At 53.4% G+C, this 18,232-nt stretch overlaps 1 protein-coding gene across 1 annotated transcript in view; it reads left to right on the top strand.

Moving 5' to 3' along the window:
- Positions 1 to 9,342: 9,342 nt before the first annotated feature.
- The window catches only part of PTK7 (protein tyrosine kinase 7), a gene marked incomplete at its 5' end in the record, with an annotated part of 13,541 nt that continues 4,651 nt past the window's right edge, over positions 9,343 to 18,232 (top strand). Inside the window, 13 exons of the mRNA XM_010010361.1 lie at positions 9,343 to 9,636; positions 10,183 to 10,285; positions 10,740 to 10,930; positions 11,549 to 11,696; positions 12,948 to 13,078; positions 13,345 to 13,611; positions 13,804 to 13,937; positions 14,344 to 14,479; positions 14,609 to 14,728; positions 14,880 to 15,029; positions 15,312 to 15,462; positions 15,814 to 15,941; positions 16,568 to 16,771. Coding sequence (XP_010008663.1) covers positions 9,343 to 9,636; positions 10,183 to 10,285; positions 10,740 to 10,930; positions 11,549 to 11,696; positions 12,948 to 13,078; positions 13,345 to 13,611; positions 13,804 to 13,937; positions 14,344 to 14,479; positions 14,609 to 14,728; positions 14,880 to 15,029; positions 15,312 to 15,462; positions 15,814 to 15,941; positions 16,568 to 16,771 — 2,157 coding nt within the window. The remainder of the gene's footprint in view (positions 9,637 to 10,182; positions 10,286 to 10,739; positions 10,931 to 11,548; positions 11,697 to 12,947; positions 13,079 to 13,344; positions 13,612 to 13,803; positions 13,938 to 14,343; positions 14,480 to 14,608; positions 14,729 to 14,879; positions 15,030 to 15,311; positions 15,463 to 15,813; positions 15,942 to 16,567; positions 16,772 to 18,232) is intronic.

The raw sequence follows: 18,232 nt of genomic DNA, 5'->3' as shown, positions 1-18,232 counted from the left end.
GTGGACCAGCTCTGCAGTTTCCATTTGGGACCCAAGTGAAATAGCTGAGTACTGTGAGATGAGCAGATGCCCCCAGCTGTTAGAGGATGGGGATGCCTGTGTGCCTGCTTTCATCCTGGATTGCTTCTTTGGATCAGTAAATCCCACCTGGAAAGTTGCTTTGCAATTGAAACAGTGCTCATGGATGCAAATGGTGTGCTACCAGCTGGTGCGATGTTGGTCTCTGTGAAGCACGTGGAGAAGAACTAGATGCATGGCCTTTGTGGTGGCACACAGGCATTGCATCTCCAGTAAGTCCACAGCAAACCACCATGAAACAGAGGGTCAGTGTCCATCCAAGCAGAACCATGTTCTCAGAGCTGGGTTGTTTGATCTGGGGGTGTGGTACAACTGTAGGGGTAAGTAGATGGTGTTCCCCCCAAATCCCTCATCGTCTTGATCCACCCCAGTATGACCATGCTGTGTTTACCCCAGCCTGGAGCTCTGAGCTGCTCATGCAGTTCCTCCCAGGTGATGAAGCTAAAGACACTCAGGGTGAGCTTGTCTTGGGAATGCTGGTTTCAACCCATCCAGTTGTGCTGGGGACTCAAATAGGAGTTTTTCCTGGGTGCAGAGTGAGGTTTTGTTTTTACTTTAACTGGAATGGGAAATGACGCAGTTTTAAAAGGCTTATATGATGGGTGCCCAAAGGCTTTCCAGATGTTGGGCTTGATCAGACAGAGCCTGTCATGTTCAGAGCTTGTTGCCTGCATCAAACCATTTCCATCTGGCCTGGTGGGAGCGTGTGGTTTATTGCAACTCTACCCGTCTGAGAGGCTTTCTCAACTGAAACCTCTTGCACGGAGGAACATTCTGACTGGAAACCATTTGGAGATGCAAATATCTCTGGGTGTTTGGCTTGGCTGCTATTTCCGCAGTATCTGCTGAGCAGTGGAATAGGTTGTGTGTGGAGCAGGCGTGCTCCGAGCAGCTGCTTTACGTGGCTGTAGGGACTGACCCACGAGGCAGAGGGGTTGCTTGTGTTAAGCATTCATGATTTCTTTCTTCCTGCTTCTACAGCTTCAGCTGGTACAGATGAGCACACTGGTTCTGTGTATGTGACCAGGAGAGGAGGAGAAGCTGACCCATATGTTGTTCCTAGTCCTAGCATGCCAGAAATCTTAGTTTTATAGGAGCGTGTTCATAATGAACTGTGCCAGGAAACACATGGCTTGCTCAAGCCATGAATGGGAGGTTCTGTATGGGGCCCTGTGCTCGCTGAGAGCCTTGCGAGCAGAAAGAGCAGATGCTGGCATGCATTACTTGCTCTACGGCAGCCTGCATCCTCTGCGCTGCAGCGGATGGGGAGCAGGAGGTGGGATCAGGGTACTAAGTGTTTGGCTGGTCCAGGGACGGCAGGGAAGGCAGGAGTGGTTTTACTGCCTGCTGCTCTTTGTGGCTCCCCTGGCCTGGGGTGGGCTGGCTTGCTTCTCTGCAGATGTGGTTTTTCACAGTGGAGGCTGGGTTGGAAGGAGCCTGGGCACTGCAGGCAAGCAAAGAAGTGCTACTGACAGCTTGGGATGATGACTGTGGATGGGGAAGAGAGAGAAAAGGAGGGAGTCCATTGGGGACCATGTGTCATAGGGACACTGGGGCTGTGCATGCTGTGCCTGGCTGCAGCAGGAAAGAAAGGCTGTCAGGTGAGAGTAGCAGCACTTCCATGTCTGGAATGTTGCTCTGTTGCAGGAACTGCTGCCAAGCTGCATGGGCTAATCTGCTGCAGGGTGCGTACCCAGCACGTGAGGAGTTAAACCTGCCTGTGGTGATTGGAGCCTTGTTCTCAGTGGGGGCTCAGTGCTTCCTCTGGACCAGCAAGCTAGGGATTCTCCAGCCCAGTGATTTGATTGCCCAGCTTTCATAAGCAAGCAGGGGCTTGAACCCAGAGCCTGCTGTTCTTTGATCCAAGAGTGGCTAAAAGCAAATGGAGCCATTCCCAGGGACTTGGCAACAGGAGGAATTGTTGCCTGCAGACTAATGCTGTTTAATAAATTGCTCCTAAAGGCAAGACCTGTTCGATAATGGTTTCTGTGAATGTGTTCTTGAAACCTGTAAGAGTCCAGGACCCCAAACCCTAACATGATCCCTGCTGTGCCTTTTGTTGCCTTGGGATGGAGCACACGTCCATGATCTTTTCTGAAAACACACCTTTGATACCAGGCTTCTGCTGTGGCCTGATGTCTTTCCCAAAGACCATGGCAATAAATCAGTCCCATGATTGTGGCTGTCTGTGTTCATCCCATGTTGAGCTCCTCTGGGACATGGGACCTGAGCGTGAGCTTCTCAGTCCCTTCTGCTGAGGTTTGATGCTCTTTTCTTTCAAAGACTGTCTTGTGGCCCTTAGCTCTGCCCCTGGGCTTGCAGTGAGCCAAGTTCTCTCTGTAGCAGTGCCCTGGGTTGTTGGTTATCTTGGGGTTAGTAGCACCTAACCATGCTGCTGAGGGATGCAATGACAGCTTCAGAGCAATGCTTTGCCTGCATCTCCTTGCCCTGTTACAGGTCTACAGAGCTGAGAGCAAGCGCTGCAGAGTGGTGAGTGCATTAGCTCATCCAAACCTTCCTTTTCCATCAGTGATTCCTCATCAAAGAGGAATATCCTGTGTGGCTGCTGGGTTGATTGCAGAGGCTTTGCTTCCTCAATGGTCTTGAGCAGTGGCAGTTGCAGAAGCTTTAAAGGTCATAGTGTGGATATGTCGGGGTGGTGATACATCAGCAGTGGATTCCTTGGTGGCAAAATGCTATCACTGCCACCTTGCTTTGCTGAGGTTTGTTAATCAGCTGGCACATCCAGAGCTGGTCACTGGGTCAGAAGTGGTGAAAGTGTCTCTTGATCCTGCTCTTTCAGCCTGAGGCTGAAGTGTGCAGCCTGAGGATAGACTTGGGCTTCTCCTGCTGCCCACTTCCAGTTAGTGGAGGGGGCTAGGGCTAGGTCACCTTCCTCTCTTCCAGCTGTACCGCCAGCTTCCTCTCTGCAGGAAGCTCACTGTGTGCTTGCTGCAGAGTACCCAGGGCCTTCCCCAGGGGAGCTGCTGTGCTCCTTGCCCCTTGGGTGTTGCAAAGGGCCCTGCAGGTCTGGGGAGCTGGGGAGAGCAGGCTCCCTGCCTGTGGGCTACAGTGGTGCCTTCCTAGGCAACAGGGCATCTCTGCTCTGGCATGGGAGCATTTGAGGTCCTCTCAGCTTTGAGAAGCCAGAACAGACACTGGCCAACCATGTCCTCTGCCCAAAGCACTCTGTGGGGAGCTGTCTGTGACCTTTTTTGTGAGTCTTTGTTTTATTTGTGTCTTGTAAGCCATCTGTCCCCCTCCGCAGGTGAGGCAGATCAGAGGACTGATGCTGGCAGGGGAGGATTGTAGGAGGGGGAGGAAGGATGTACTTTGGGTGCTCTGGGCTTTGCTGCGCCGGGCACTGCAGATGAGTCGCAGCTTCTCTAATCTGCTGATCCAGATGCAGAGCATTAAAAGAACTGGCTTGCACATCTGGCTAGGCTGACCCAGGGTGAACTTTGCTGGAGTACCCCTGGAACGAGTCTGTGGAATAATGCTCCTGGGGCCTGGATGCAGTGTGGCTGGGCTACAAGCAGCAGAAGCCCTACAAGTGCTGGGCTTGCTTTCCAAACCAGGAAAGCTTAAACTTCCAACAAAGCCCTATCCTAAATCCCATTCCCATGCTTCTAATTCCTCATTTGGTTGCAAGCAGCTTTGGGATTACTCATATCCTTGCATCAGCTGTAGTGTCTCAAAAAGGTTGGTATCCTATGCTCTCCAGAGGCACCCAGCTCGAACAGGGCATGCCTGGGGATGGGTGGCTCAGGATAGAGGGGAATGTGGATATCCCATGGGGCTGAGGATGTGGAGTGGTGCAAGTGCCCTGGGCAGGCAGGGTCCTGCCGTGCAGCGGCACACACCATCGCCAGCTAACTTGCCTGTTGCTTCCCCAGCATGGCTGTAGGTGAGACAGACATCGTGGAACACGAGCTGTACAGCAGCTGAATGCTTTGTGGTTGGGACTGCATTCCCAAGCGATGTTGTTAGGCTAAGAGACAATGACTTTTGGATTGCTTCAAGATGTAGGCAACTGGGTCTGTCAGGCAGGGCAGGAGATGTGCTGCCTGGTCTTCCCTAGCTTGCACGGTTACTCTGCAGCACTCGGATGGGTTTGGGCTACTGGAACGTCCCCAGGCAAGCCTTGCCTGGGACTGGCATGGGTTTTCTCCCCAGGCAGTATCCATGGTGCCCTTGGGCCTCTTGGTATGGTGCAGAAGGTGGGCTGGGTTCTTTCACTGCCAGACCTTGATCAGACTCCCCCAGGGCCACAGGATCTCTCATTAACTGCATCCCTAAATACAGCCTTAGAACTTGACAGTGTCTCTGTGCCTGGAACGTACCAAAACTGGTGCTGCCCAGTTGGGAACAGGATGTGGAATCCCCCAAAACTTTAGCCCCAGTTTCCCAGTGCTAGCCCCCAGCTCTGCCGTGGCTCCTTCAGATCCTTACTACTGGCTTGGTGCATTTTCTTATGGCTCTGGCTGATGAAAACAGCAACACTGATGTCTCTCGCTGTTCTAGCTCCGGAGAATGGCTCAGACCAAAGCCATTCCCAGGCTGTGCTGCAGTCTGCTGCCAAATTGCTTCAGTAATGCTGTGGCAGCACTTGAGGGGTTTGGCTACCGAGGGGCTTGGTCTCCTTTGCCAGACGTGTGGAGAGCCCTTTGCTCCCTGTGGCAAAGCTCACAGGATTGAGAACTTGCTCTGCAGACAGCAGTGTCTAACTTCATAGGTCTGCTCACGCGGTCTGTCCTGGATGTGGCTTTGCTGGCTTTGTCACCCTGAAATGCTCTGCACATGCTCAGCCCACTGTGGCCTTTGGAGGAGGCTGCAACAGCTGAGTCCTGGGGGTATCCCAAGCCCCAAAAGCTAATTGAGATAGACTTGGTAGAGATTCAGAGTGACAATGCAGGTGTTATTGAGTGGGTTTTTTTTTCCCTGGGAAGCTGCTATTTGCCTCCTTAAAGAAATGAAATTAATTTTGAGCAGGGGTGCCTCTGCATGAAGCATGCTGTGTTACTGCATACAGATCTTTCCCATAAGTATGCTTGCAGAGCTGGGATGTGATATGTCCTCCTTTTCTCCCCATCCTTGTGCATCCTTATGGTGCCTGTCCCGTCTCTACACAGAGTTTGCTCCTTGGTGTGTTAGTAATACCATGGGGACCTATATGTACCAGTATGACTTCCCTACAGAATTCACTTAACCGTCATCTATTACCTTTGCATTTCAGTTAGGTATCTTGTAAGTAAAACACCATTTGTTTTCAAGCAGGCTGCATTTCAGATGTGTTTATCTAATCTGGCTGCAGCTTTCCTGAAAAGCTTTCTGTAGCCACAGTTGAAATGGTTTTAGGCCAGAAACATGTGTTGAGGGTTTCTGTCTCTCCCAGTCAGGGGTGACTTGTGTCACATACATATGCAGGGAGTGGGTCTTGCCAGCACGCACATTTGGGACTGCTGCTTGGCACTGGCGTTGCAGGACTGCGGCTGGCCCAGCTGTGTTAGATGGGGAGAGCTCTGCACTAGCTTGGGCTTGCTGAATTGACTTCCAACAAAATTAGTGTTGCTGGGTATTTTTGGGGGTGGCTTTTGCTAAAGGAAGAGAGAGTCCTTTTGCTTCTTCCAGCAGCTCCTAGCAGTGCAGTCCAGCCCAGATTAGCTCATGAAACCACAGCAGGAACATGCTGTTGTGAAGGTATTCACTCAGGCTGAGCAGGGATCCACTTTGCTCTCCACCAAGCACTGCAAGAGCTCTCATCTGCCAGCTTGGGCAGTTCTGGAAATGTCTAAGCCATGCCCGCCGTGGCTCTGAGAGGTCCTCTAGCTGGGTGAGTGGAACAAGCAGAGGTATTTTGTTCTTCATTCGGCACAGGTGGTGATGTCTGACTTTATACAGATTTTCCCAAATCCTGACATAATGGCATCCCACACAGATAGCTCTCTGCTTGGATAGGATTCTTGAGCCTCTGTCCCAAAAGCCCAGACGAGTTGGAGGGGATGGAGAGGATGTGTGAATCCTGCCAACTGCAGTAATTTCCTGAATCAGGGCTGTACAGCTTTTATGGGCAAATGCAGCACTTCCCATCTCTGAACATTGGGCTCTGGTGCTCTGGATTTAGAGTACTGTGGAAAGCTGTGTCCAGCCATGGGTTTCTCATGTCTTCCACCCCAAAATGTCTGGACTGTATTTGACTGCTACTGGTCTTTCCTCGCAGCCCAAATCTGATATATGGTTGGGACCATGGTTTCCAGCCATGTGCAACCAGTCCATTCATGGCACCTTAATGCTATTGTCAAAACACAAGGCTTGTGGCTCTCTTATTGAACTTTAACACTTACGTATCCCAGTTTGCTTTGGCACTTGTGCTCATGAGGCATTCATCACAGGGATCTCACTTGAGCCAAAATGTTCATTTTATTCAGGATGGAAGGACATAAATATTTTCTTCTGTCTCACCAAGGAGCTAGGTCCCAATGTTTTCTGACACCTGCTTCCCATGTGGAGCTTGTGCCAAGCCTTCATCACATCCTCTGTCCACAGAGCCACATCCTTCTGCCTGAACATGGGGGATGCTGGAACAGCAGGATGCATGTGACAAGGCTGCTGAAGCTCTTGGCTGACCAGCGCCAAGTGAAATGCCATTGTGCTGGCAGTGATGCAGAAAAGCAGTTCTGCTGCTGGTTAGTGTTACACTGCTAATGCTGACAGTTTAATGCTAGAAGCATATCTAATTTAAAATACCACGTCTTAATACCCTAGTGGCCTGTGCCTTCAGAGAGAAGTGCCTCATCACTAACTCCAGCAGTAGTATGACTAGTAGACTGTGAAGAGAGACTGAGATCCCAAGAGCAGAACTGATCCATCTCCTTCATGAGCTCTCCTAATGCACGCTGCCGCCTTTCATATGTTTTGTGCTATACCAGTATGGTTTGATGGACATGAGCCTGGTACCCTGAAGAATACCTGTGGAAGAGAATAGACCCAGCTCCTTTAGGTTCAAACCTGAATGGATTTGACTGTCCTGTTGCCTTTTGTTCCTGTCTGTCCCAGCAGCCTGTTTTGGGATGAGTTCAGCTCCTGATACTCTGGAGCTTTTGTGCTATTGGGCGTGTAGCTGTGTTTATGTGGGGTTGGGTGGTTGCTACCTCGCTGAGTGCTTTTGGTGAGACAGATGTGATATGTGGGGAACAAGATGTGTGTACCTATGTAAGAATATACATTCCTGTACGTTGTCACCTTGGGGCATGTGTTCATCTTGTGGAGTTTATGAGCAACTGTCACAGACCAATGGATGATGTCCGTCTGGGGAGGTGCATGGTAGCTGATGATGGAAACTTCAGTGGACATGCTGACCCTTAGAGCACAGAACGCTGATGGGGCTTAGCTCAATATGGGATCCAGGAGACAGGACTTCAGGCGTTGTCTGCAGCTCTGTCATTCAGGCCACAGGGGTCAGTCTGTGGCTACTTCCAGTGGCCTTAAATACTTTTGAGTGCAATTGACAAGTGCCGTCAAGAGCTGTGGGATTTAAACTGGCTGGGGCCAGTCCCCTGGGGAAGTTGCCTGCACAGCACAGTCAGTGGCACAATGGGATGCTGAAGGTAGAAAGCCAGGCTTTTGTGGCTTTGTTGCCCTCTCTTGTCTGGAGTACGTGGAAAGTGTGTTAACAGACAAAGGCTGAGGTGCCCCTGGTCCTCACTGGAACCTCATCCTGGGGAGCAGCAGTGCTGGATGAGCACCTCTGTTTATGCCTCACTATTTCTGTGAGCTGGAGAGCACAGGTTGGCTGTACTGGAAGTGTGTGGCTGGCACTGGGGTGCCCATAAGCACTGCGGGCAGGAGAGGCTTTGCTTGGCGATTGTGCTACATGGTTAGCTCCAAAGGCTTTCCAGCATGGAAAGGGCTCTTGAGGCTTCCTGGAATGTGGTGATTTAGATGCTCCTGTCAAAACATACCCTTCAGAATAGGATCCTTTGCCCTTAGCTGTGGGTGACTGAGATGTCCTGTCAAATTGTGACCCTTTACCAGACTTTTAGACAACCACTCAGGAGGATGTAGCTGAGCCTCCAAAGAGGAACTGCCCTTCAGGTGGGGTCGGATCTCCTGCTCGTGTAACTCATCCAGGCAACCACCTTCTGATGCCATTTTCCTTGTGGTGGTGTGAACACACCATTTTGACCACTTGTTCACCCTCGTGAGAGATTGCTTATAAGATGCTCAAAATCTGCCTGTCTTGGCCCCTTTCCTTGCAGAACATGGTCCTGGGAACAGAGTCCGACAACAGTCGCTGTCTGCTGAACTGCCTTTTGTCTGCTTTCCTTTCTGCAGCCAGCTGGTAACCGGAGCACAGTGCCTGCATGGCCAGGCAGCAGCCAGATTTGGGAATGTGCTGATGTGGTCCCCCTGCAGCTATGTCAGGCAGTGCGGAGGGAAGCGCTGGCTGCTCTGTCCCCAGGACCCTGAGCTCTTGGGTGGGGGTTAGTGTGTGGAGGAGGATTCTTCAGCTTTTCCACCACTGCAGAGAGATGCTCCCGGTCCTCCAGAGCCACCCCACAGCCACTATCAGACCCTGAGGTCAACCACTTCGATTTCTTGTTGCTGCTCCTACTTGCAAGTGGGCTGAGTCCCCCCAAGCAGGAGCTGGGGGTGTCACTGCTACATTGTCTCGTGCTGTGTTTATTCCCATGGCAATCCTCGTTCCAGACCAGGTTTTTCTGGGTAATTTCTGAGCGTGTGGAGGTGAGATGGAGACATGATCCCAAGGAGAGAAGCTTTAAGGAAAGCCAAGAAGCAGTTCATGCGTGTTTCTGATCTGGGGCAATCTTGATGCATGGCTGGGACTTAGGACATGTCCCAGAAAACAGGACAAGAGGAGCTCAAAGAAAGAGCTGAACTGCCCAGGGAGCTGCTTGCGCTCTGATCTTTTGGTGACTGATTTCCTGGCTCACACAATGCAGGACACCTCTCTGCTTGGGCTGGAAGTGCAGCACTCAGTAGCGGTCAGGGGAGTTCCCTCCTAATGCCCCTGTCCCAGGGAGAAGATGGCTCTCCAGTGATTGCTGGAGACACAGCCTTAAGGCAGCTTTGCTGGAATCTGTCTAAACTCCCTCACTGGGGATTGTTTTTCTCAGACGTGCTTTGGGGTATATGTCTCCTAACAGTGGTTTTGATCTAGAGACCCTTGGGAACAGCACATGGTTACCTAGTCCCTTCTCCCATGCCTGTGCTCTAACATGCTCTCCTGTTTGTGTCCCACAGCTGTGGGGGCTCGGGCAGCGATCCTTTTCACCAAGGAGCCGTACTCCCAGGATGCCCTGCACGGCCGCAGCGCCATCCTCCGCTGCGAGGTGGAGGAGCCAGCACACGTGGAGTTCGAGTGGCTGCAGAACGGTCTCCCTGTTCAGGACACGGAGCAGCGCTTCAAGGAAGGCAGCAACCTCCAGTTTGCTGCTGTCGATCGGCACAGGGATGCCGGGGACTTCCAGTGTGTAGCCAGGAACTTGCTCACTGGGGAAGAGGCCCGCACAGTCAATGCATCTTTCAATATCAAGTGTGAGTGTGTGGCGAGGGCAGCCAAGCACATGCCACAGCCTGCTGCTGCCCACTGTGGATAGGGCAAAACTCTCTTGAAAGGGCCTGAGACCGGAAACAGGTTTGCCTGCTAATGGGTGTGGGAGTGGTGGTCAGACAGGGATTAGATGGCATGAACTGTGCAAGTAGGATTCCTCTCCACCTACCATGTCCTTCATGCACTCTAGGCTGCTTGTATCTTTTGGTATCCCCAAGGCTGTCAGAGATGATTTCTCCTTCTGCCTTCCCCATTTGTGTATAAGAAAGGGGGATGTTACTGCACCAAGTGTGTCATGAGCACTGCAGATCCTTTCAGAGCCCTTCTTATCCATCAGAGAACAGCCACACAGGGCAAAGTGGGACATTTGCGTGGTGGGTGTCTCCTTATTCCATGCTGGCTTGAGGGCTTATGTGTCTCTTAAGCGTGCTCGTGCCTTTGTTGCATGCTCTGGTTGTTAGAGAGTCGGCATCCACCCGGGCTCTGTAGGTTTAGGGAGCCAGCTGTGTTGTTATTCTTTGATCCCACAGGGATTGAGACAGGCAGTGTGGTGCTGAAGCAGCCGGCCAGCATAGCTGAGATCCAGCCCTCCTCCACCGTGGTGCTGCGGTGTCACATCGACGGCCACCCGCGGTAAGGGTTGCCTCCCGAGGAGCGGACCCTGCTGGGAGTCCTCCTGCACCTTCGCTGCGTGCTCTTCCCCCCTCTCTCTGTCTTTCTCTCCTGCGAGGACTCAGTAGAGTCTAGGGAAGGCGAAAGGCAGGATTGATTGAGGCTGTGGCTGAGCACCGGGGGAGAAGGCAAACGGCCTCCTCGGAGCCGCGTAGCGAGGAGCACAGTAAGGACGGGCTGTCACAGTCCGGTCGCTGAGCTGCTTGGTGTGCTGCGGTCACTCTCCGTTGCTTTACAGTCATGTCCTGTCCACTTGGCTGCATGTCTCATGGCTTAGTGTCTGTGTCGGGGCCAGCCGTGGGGACGGAGATCCAGGGAAACGGGCCATCTCTGGGCTGTCTCCTCTGCACACATGCTCTCTGGGGAGCCCTGTCAGTGCCCAGCACTTGGTCACCCTCTTGCCCCTGTCTTGCAGCCCCACGTGGCAGTGGTTTCGGGATGGTGCCCCAATTCCCGATGGCCGTAGCACCTATTCTGTCAGCAACAAGGAGCGAACATTGACCCTACAGAGCGCCAGCCCTGACGACAACGGTCTCTATTACTGCTGTGCCCGCAGTGCCGTCGGCTTCGTCTGCAGCCATAACAACTTCACGATTAATATCATCGGTGAGTTGTATTATGACTGCTCAGGTCTGGGGGCTTGGCTGTTCTTCTGCTCTTTGCTGGTGGGAGGGAGCCAGGCTGCAGTGGACATGTCAAGCTGGTGTGACTTTCCCTGTGCAAAGCCTCTGACCAAGACAGGCCTGGCTGGGTTTGGACCCTACCCTGTCTACGGGTGTTAATTTGCCCCTTTCTGGAGCAGGTCTGTGCTGTTGTCTCTGGTACTGGAGCTCAGCGGTCCTCCTTCCTTCAGCAGGGTTTGAACCCTGGAGTCTGTAGATGCTGCCGGCTAGGCCAATACTGGTATTATGGTGGTGCCACGTGGGTGGAATGCCCCATTGGCTTTTGGAGGCAAGACACAGGGGGGGCAGGAGATGTTGAGCTTAGAGGGGTATTTGGAATTGGATAAGGGAGTTTTCAGTCCAGCAGCAGGTTTGATGTGTTTGTGAGGAGCCCAGGGTGCTCAGGGCCTTGCTGGGAGCAGAAGGGGCTTTCCCCAGAGCAGCTGCCATACACAGTCCTAGGCTCTAGCTGCGTAATTGCAGCCGTGCTGGCACATCTGCCTCCATGGGGCTCACAGAGTGCACCCAGCTTCTCACCCTCCTGTGGTCTCTTCCATTGCAGATGAGAGCTTTCCCCAGGCAGTGATCATCCCGCAAGACCTCATTGTGACCAAGAACGAAGAGGCCATGTTTGACTGCCAGTTTGCAGCTGTGCCCCCCCCCACGCAGGAGTGGCTCTTTGAAGACAGCCCCGTTGCCAACAGATCCAAGTAACAGGGACCACGGTGATGAGGGCAGGGCTGGGAGGAGAGGGGCCACCGTGTTCCTGAAGCAACAGAGAAAGGCCAAACCCTGGCTGTGCCTGAGGGCGAGCATTCAACATGAGGCTGGCCATCTGGATTGGTTTCTCAGCTTGGGTGGCTTGGGTTTAGCCAGGCCTTGGCACTTGTGCATGGTCTTTATCTCCATAGGACTCAGCAAGCAGTTTGTCCTCCAATGCGTCTGTGGGGCTGTCAGTCCTAAATGCCCACGTATGATGATCCCCAGAGTTGGGGATGTCTCCCGGCCCCAGGTGTTCATGTGTGGCTATTTAATGGAGCCAGGGTCAGCACAAGCCCCAGATACCCACTTAGGAAAATTCCCAGAGTCAGGGACATGTCCCAGTACCAGATGCCCACAGGTGGCGATCCCCAGTGATCACTTGGCCCATGGTTGTCTTGTACCTCTAGATACAAGTGCATGGTGATCCCCAGCACCAGCGATATTTCTGAGCCCCAGACACCTATGTGTGGGGCAATCCCCAGAGCTGGGGACATCTCCCAGACCCGGCTGCCTGTGGATAGTGATCCTGGAGCCTGGGATGTCTCAGCCAGGCTGTGGATGGCAAGTACTGCTGTCGAGGTGCCAGATGCCCAGTGGCCTGGCAGCTCCCAGGCGCCACCTTGTGCCCCCTCCTCCCTTTCCTAGCTGTCTCAGCATTCAGTGATGCCCTGTTTGGTGATGCACCCACCAGACTTGGGACATCTTTTGGTGGAAGCCAGCTCTTCGGAGAGGAAACAGCCTCAAGTTGCACCAGGGGAAGTTTAGACTGGATATTCGGAACAGTGTCTTCCCTGAAAGGGTTTTTAAGCATTGGAACAGGCTGCCCAGGGCAGTGGTCAAGTCACCATCCCTGAAGGTAGTTCAAAAATGTGCAGGTGTGGCACTTAAGGACATGGTTTAGTTGTGGACTTGGCAGTGTTTGGTTAACGGTTGGTGTCAGTGATCTTAAAGGTATTTTCCAACATAAATGATTCTATGATTCTCCAAGAAATAGATTTCTATTTGCTCATTTCCTCCATGAAGCATGAGTCCCACCATCTCCTTGTTTGTCTGCTGTCCCTCACACACTGGGAAGCTTTGACTTGGCACAAAGTCTCCCTCTTGGTTCCACTGCCTCATTTAAGACACCAGAGGGTTGTGGCTCTGGCCCATGTCCTGCAGAGATGCCCACTGAGTCCTGCCTCTCTCCATGTGCCCAGGACCACTGTGTTCGCCAACGGCTCCCTGCTGATCACCCAGGTGAGGGCTCGCAGCACCGGTGTCTATAAGTGCGTTGGCCATGGGCAGAGGGGGAAAGCTCTTGTGCTGAAGGCGACTCTGCGGTTAGCAGGTGAGGTCCTGGGGGTGCTGGCAGGGCGGGCAGTGGGTTCCAGAGTTGCAATGTCACTCTGGAGCTATGTGACAATATAACGATGGGTCAGTGCATGGAGAACTGCTTGGTATGTCTGTGAAATGATGACTCCTTGCTGCCTGGATGAGAGGAGCAAACATAGCTTGTGCACTCTGTCCCTTGGTTGGTGCCTCCAGTGGTGGTGCAGCTGAATTGGTTACATGTTCCTGCTCTGTTTGAGCCCTGCTCTCTCTTGTTCCTCTCAGAGATCGATGAAATGGCACCCTTCTCCCCGAAGGTGTTGACGGCAAACCAGGGGCACCGCGTGGCCTGCGCAGCCCCGCGAGGCATACCCACACCCCACGTCTGGTGGGAGAGGAACCATGAGCGGGTTCCCACCACTGGCAGGGTGCACCAAGAAGCGGAGCAGCTTGTTTTCACCAGTATTACTGAGATGGATGCAGGGACCTATACGTGCCATGCTGCCAACAAGGCTGGAGAGAAGAAACAGGAGCTGAGCATCACTGTGGCTAGTAGGCAGCTTTCCAAGAAGGGCTGGGAGCAGAGAATGGGGCTGGTTAGGGTTTTGGGATGAGCTGGGGTGGGATGGCAAACCACTGAGAGACATCTCTCTCATGGCTGGCTGCACACTGCCTGTCTAGTCTGCTGGTGCTGGCCAGAGGGGTGGTGAGTGGCCCTGCATAACCCCTCTCCTCTGTGCCCAGCGGTACCCAAGTGGGTGGAGATGCCCAAGGACAGCCAGCTGGAGGAGAGCAAGCCGGGATACCTGCACTGCCTCAGCAAGGCCTCCCTGAAACCCACGGTCACGTGGTACCGCAATGGCGTCTCCATCTCTGAGGTGAGGCCATGGGGCAAGCCCTTGCCAGTCATGGGCACTTCTGCTGGGCACCTGCTCAGCTCCTTCCTCTGCTGCTGCTGTTTCTTGCCTTGCTCCTAGGTCCAGCATCCTTTTCACCCCCACTCTGGCCATGTTCCACATCATACTGGTGTATGGGTGCACAGCTGGCTGTCTCTAGCCACTTGGTTGGCAGCTGGCCCTGGGCTTTTGAGGCAGTGGCAACAGAGATGTCAATGTAGCTTGCCTCAGTTCTCAGCATGAGTCTCAGCACGTTTATCTGTGTGTATCTGAGAGCTGTGTTTATCTGAGGCACAGTGTGGGCACATGGAGGGTCAGCTTCCACAAGCAGGGTCTGAGCCCAGGGCTGATGACGTTTCTACGCTGCTCCTTCCCTCCTTCTGGGCAGGACTCACGGTTTGAGATCTCTGAGAATGGGACACTGCGCATCAACAACGTGGAGGTGTATGACGGGACCATGTACAAGTGTGTGAGCAGCACGCCGGCAGGCAGCATCGAGGGATACGCACGGGTGCACGTGCTGGGTAGGCTGACAAGCACTCCACATCCTCCTCTTGTGGGCAGCTCTTTTGCCTGGCAGGGTACAGGCATGATACTCCCAGCTCTGATGCCTTCTGCAGCTGCAGGGTTATCAGCAATTCTGTCTCTTGCAGAGAAGCTGAAGTTCACCCCGCCACCCCAGCCACTGCAGTGCATGGAGTTTGATAAGGAGGTTACAGTGTCCTGCTCAGCCACTGGCCGGGAAAAACCCACCATCCAGTGGACTAAAACAGGTAGGGGGGATCTGGATGCGATATGTCTGTTCCTGACCTGGGGTCCCAGCAGCTTTGCATTGGTCCACCTCCAACATTGGTGAAGTAGCAGTTCTGCTGCTGCCTGGTGCTTCATGCACGACTGCTGCATCCCTTTTCTTGTGCCCTGCAGATGGGAGCAGCCTGCCATCCCACGTCAGCCACAATGCTGGCATCTTGTCCTTCCACAAGGTGAGCAGGAGCGACTCAGGAAACTACACGTGCATCGCTTCCAACAGCCCACAGGGCGAGATCCGTGCCACCGTGCAGCTCGTGGTAGCAGGTGAGAGCTCGACAGTAGGCAGGTGGGTTTCCTGCTGTGCTGGCCTTGCAGTGGCCACTCATTGCCTGAGTGGCACCCAACTGGCATGTCCCTGCAGAGAGGGAAATGTCTGGCCTGACCTGAAGCTCTGCCCCGTGGCACTTGAGTGTCTGGTTTGTCAGTGCTTTGCGTTCAGCCAGAGAAGGCATGTGTCCCTGTGTCGGTGCTGGTCCTGCTCCCTTGCGGGAGGTCAGCAGCATTCCCAGGAGCTGACAGTGTTTGTGTCCACCTCTCTGCCTTCAGTTTACGTCACCTTCAAGCTAGAGCCAGAGCCCACGACAGTGTACCAGGGGCACACAGCCATGTTCCAGTGCCAGGCAGAGGGGGACCCCATACCACACATCCAGTGGAAAGGGAAGGACAAGATTTTGGATCCCGGCAAGCTCCTGCCCAGGTACACAGCCTCCACTCCAAACAGAAATGTGTCACAGCAGGGCACTCCCCATGCCTACCCAGCATGCAAGGTGCCAGTGGTGTGGTCTTGGGTTCTCAGCTTGGGGGACTCGCAGTCAGTTGTCTCCATGTCCCAGGGTCTGGACTCTCCTGGCCCCAGGGTTACCCTTTCTGCCACAGCTTGCAGGGCTGCAGTTGAGCCGCAATCATTTGTTCTTGAGCATTTCACAGCCTGATTCAGGATGGTTGCACTGGGGACATGGGGCTGAGGCACATGGGGAGCTGGGGCTACAGGTGCCCCAAGCCTGCCTGTGCCCTCTGGGGCTTGCAAAGGGCTCTGTGTGGTTGGCAGGATTCAGATCATGCCGAATGGCTCCCTCGTGATCTACGATGTCACCACCGAGGACTCGGGGAAATACACGTGTATCGCTGGCAATAGCTGCAACATCAAGCACCGTGAGGCCTTCCTCTACGTCGTAGGTAAGGGAGTGCCCTGCACTGGGACGTTGCCTCCCTGGCAGCTTTAGGCCCTGATTCTCCCTGAGCCGCCTTTTCTCTCCAACAGAAGAGAAGGCTCCGGGCAGACCTTATAACAGTCTTGCAATACTTAAAGGGACCTACAAGGAATCTGTAGAGGGGCTTTTGACAAGGGCCTGCAGGGACAGGACAAGGGGGAATGGCTTTAAACTGACAGAGGGGAGATTCAGATGAGACATTAGGAAGAAGTTCTTCACTACGAGGGTGGTGAGACACTGGCACAGGGTGCCCAGAGGAGCTGTGGCTGCCCCATCCCTGGCAGTGTTCAAGGGAAGGGGCTTGGAGCAACCTGCTCAAGTGGAAGGTGTCCCTGCTCATGGCAGGAGATTGGAACTGGATGAGCTTTAAGGTCCCTCCCAACCCAAACCATTCTGTGATTCTGGCCCCACCAGTGGGTGCTGTAGGCCAGGTCATGCCTGCTAGGGCATCAAAGCAGCATCCCTGTCAGGATGAAGTGCAGTCTGGAGGAGGAGGTGGCCACAGCAGCGGAGGGAGCTTTTCTGATTCCTCCATCACATTCCTGGGAAATCCTCTGCACCCTCATGAGTTTGGTGGTCTCTGCCCCACAGACAAACCAGCAGCAGAAGAGGATGAGGGACCTGGCAGCCACACACCCTACAAGATGATCCAGACCATTGGGCTTTCGGTGGGGGCAGCTGTTGCCTATATCATTATCGTGCTGGGACTGATGTTCTACTGCAAGAAACGGAGAAAAGCCAAGAGGCTGAAGAAGCACCCGGAGGGCGAGGAGCCTGAAATGGAGTGTCTGAATGGTGAGGCTGGCACCTCCGGGGGTGGGGGCTTCGCTGCCAGCTCCTGAGCTGGAAGGGCTGAGGGGCAGGAAGCTCCTGGGAAAAGGGTACTCCTTACCTTTGGAGTCTCTTTCTCTTGGTTTTGGCTATGGCTGGGGGCAGAGACCTGCTGCCAGGTGAGAAATAGGCAAGTTGGTGTGAAACCTCCGTCCCAGCCCCATGTCATGGCCATCTCTGCTGAGTTATATATTGCTCCTGCTTCCCAGCACTCTTACAAGGCATCACATACACCCTTTGCCAAGGGGAGGAGAGTATCCCTACAGCAATGTAATAAAATAGTGGTACCCTGCTGGCCTGTTCAGATCATACTTCAGCAGCTCTGGTGCCAGAGGAAAGACTTTTCACTGAACAGCCCTGAATTCTGCTGTGAACGCACACTGTTATCTCTGAAGCCCATATAAGCTTTGAGCACCTACAGCATTATCTGACAAGAACTTTTGGAGCATAAGAGGTTATCTAAATACTATCTCCTTGCTTTTCAAGCTTGTCATCTATCAGCTCCGCACTGGAGCACACAACTCTTCTCTATGTCTGATTGTCCCTGCAAGTGCCTTTTCTGGTTGCATTGTTGCCTTTTGGAAATGGGGAGTCCCAGGCGGGATTTGGTGCATCCAGCTTTGCAGTGACACAGCTGTGCTGTGTCCTGTTCCCAGCTGTGCCACTGGCTTCAGTTCTCTGTCCACGGAGCTCTCTCTGGAGAAAGCAAGTAGGCAGCTCAGGGCTGAGCCCCCACTATCGGTGGGACATCAGGGTTGTTTTCCCCATGCCTCGTGTTCTATCTCTGGCTGCACCTCCCAGTGCTCAGCATCCCTCTGCAGCTGGCCACAGCTAGCCTTTACCTTTGCACTAGCTAAGTTGGCGGCTTTGGCAAACAGCTGCCAGAAGCACCTCTTCCATGTTGGCAGCATGTTGTATTACCCTGGTTCCTACCTGCTCTGTGTCCATTGGAGGATGTTCCCTCCTGTCCTGTGGCAGCTGAGCTGCGTTTTAACAGCTGTTTCCATGAGACCCCGCAAACAGATTGAAGTGGGTCCGCATTGTGCATGAGCTACGTGACTCCTCCAGTGAACCCAAGAGATCTCTGGGGCATCATTTTCATTTCCAAAAGCTGTTTCATCTCTTTCTCCTGATATTGTTGTCCTTAAATCAGTGATACCAATGAGGACTTGGAAGTGATAGGGTGCAGTTGAGTTTGCTGCCCTTATAATTAATTCCCTGTATCTCCCCCTACGATTCGGAGAGCTGGGGGAGATGCCTGTGAATACAGACATTGTGCTTCCCCCTCCAGTTCTCCAGCACACAGCCACATCCTGATTGTTGGGGGGTTATTGTGAGGTCCTGGCAAAACATCACCACTGGCTTTGTCTCCTGTTTTATTTCTCTTTTATTGGTACTTTGAACAGAACCAAAGGTCTGGCTGTG

The sequence above is a fragment of the Nestor notabilis genome, unplaced genomic scaffold (genome assembly GCF_000696875.1).
Source record: "Nestor notabilis isolate BGI_N333 unplaced genomic scaffold, ASM69687v1 scaffold11842, whole genome shotgun sequence".
NCBI lineage: Eukaryota > Metazoa > Chordata > Aves > Psittaciformes > Psittacidae > Nestor > Nestor notabilis.
Note: the sequence above shows the minus strand (reverse complement) of the source record. Positions and strands in the feature narration are given on the sequence as shown.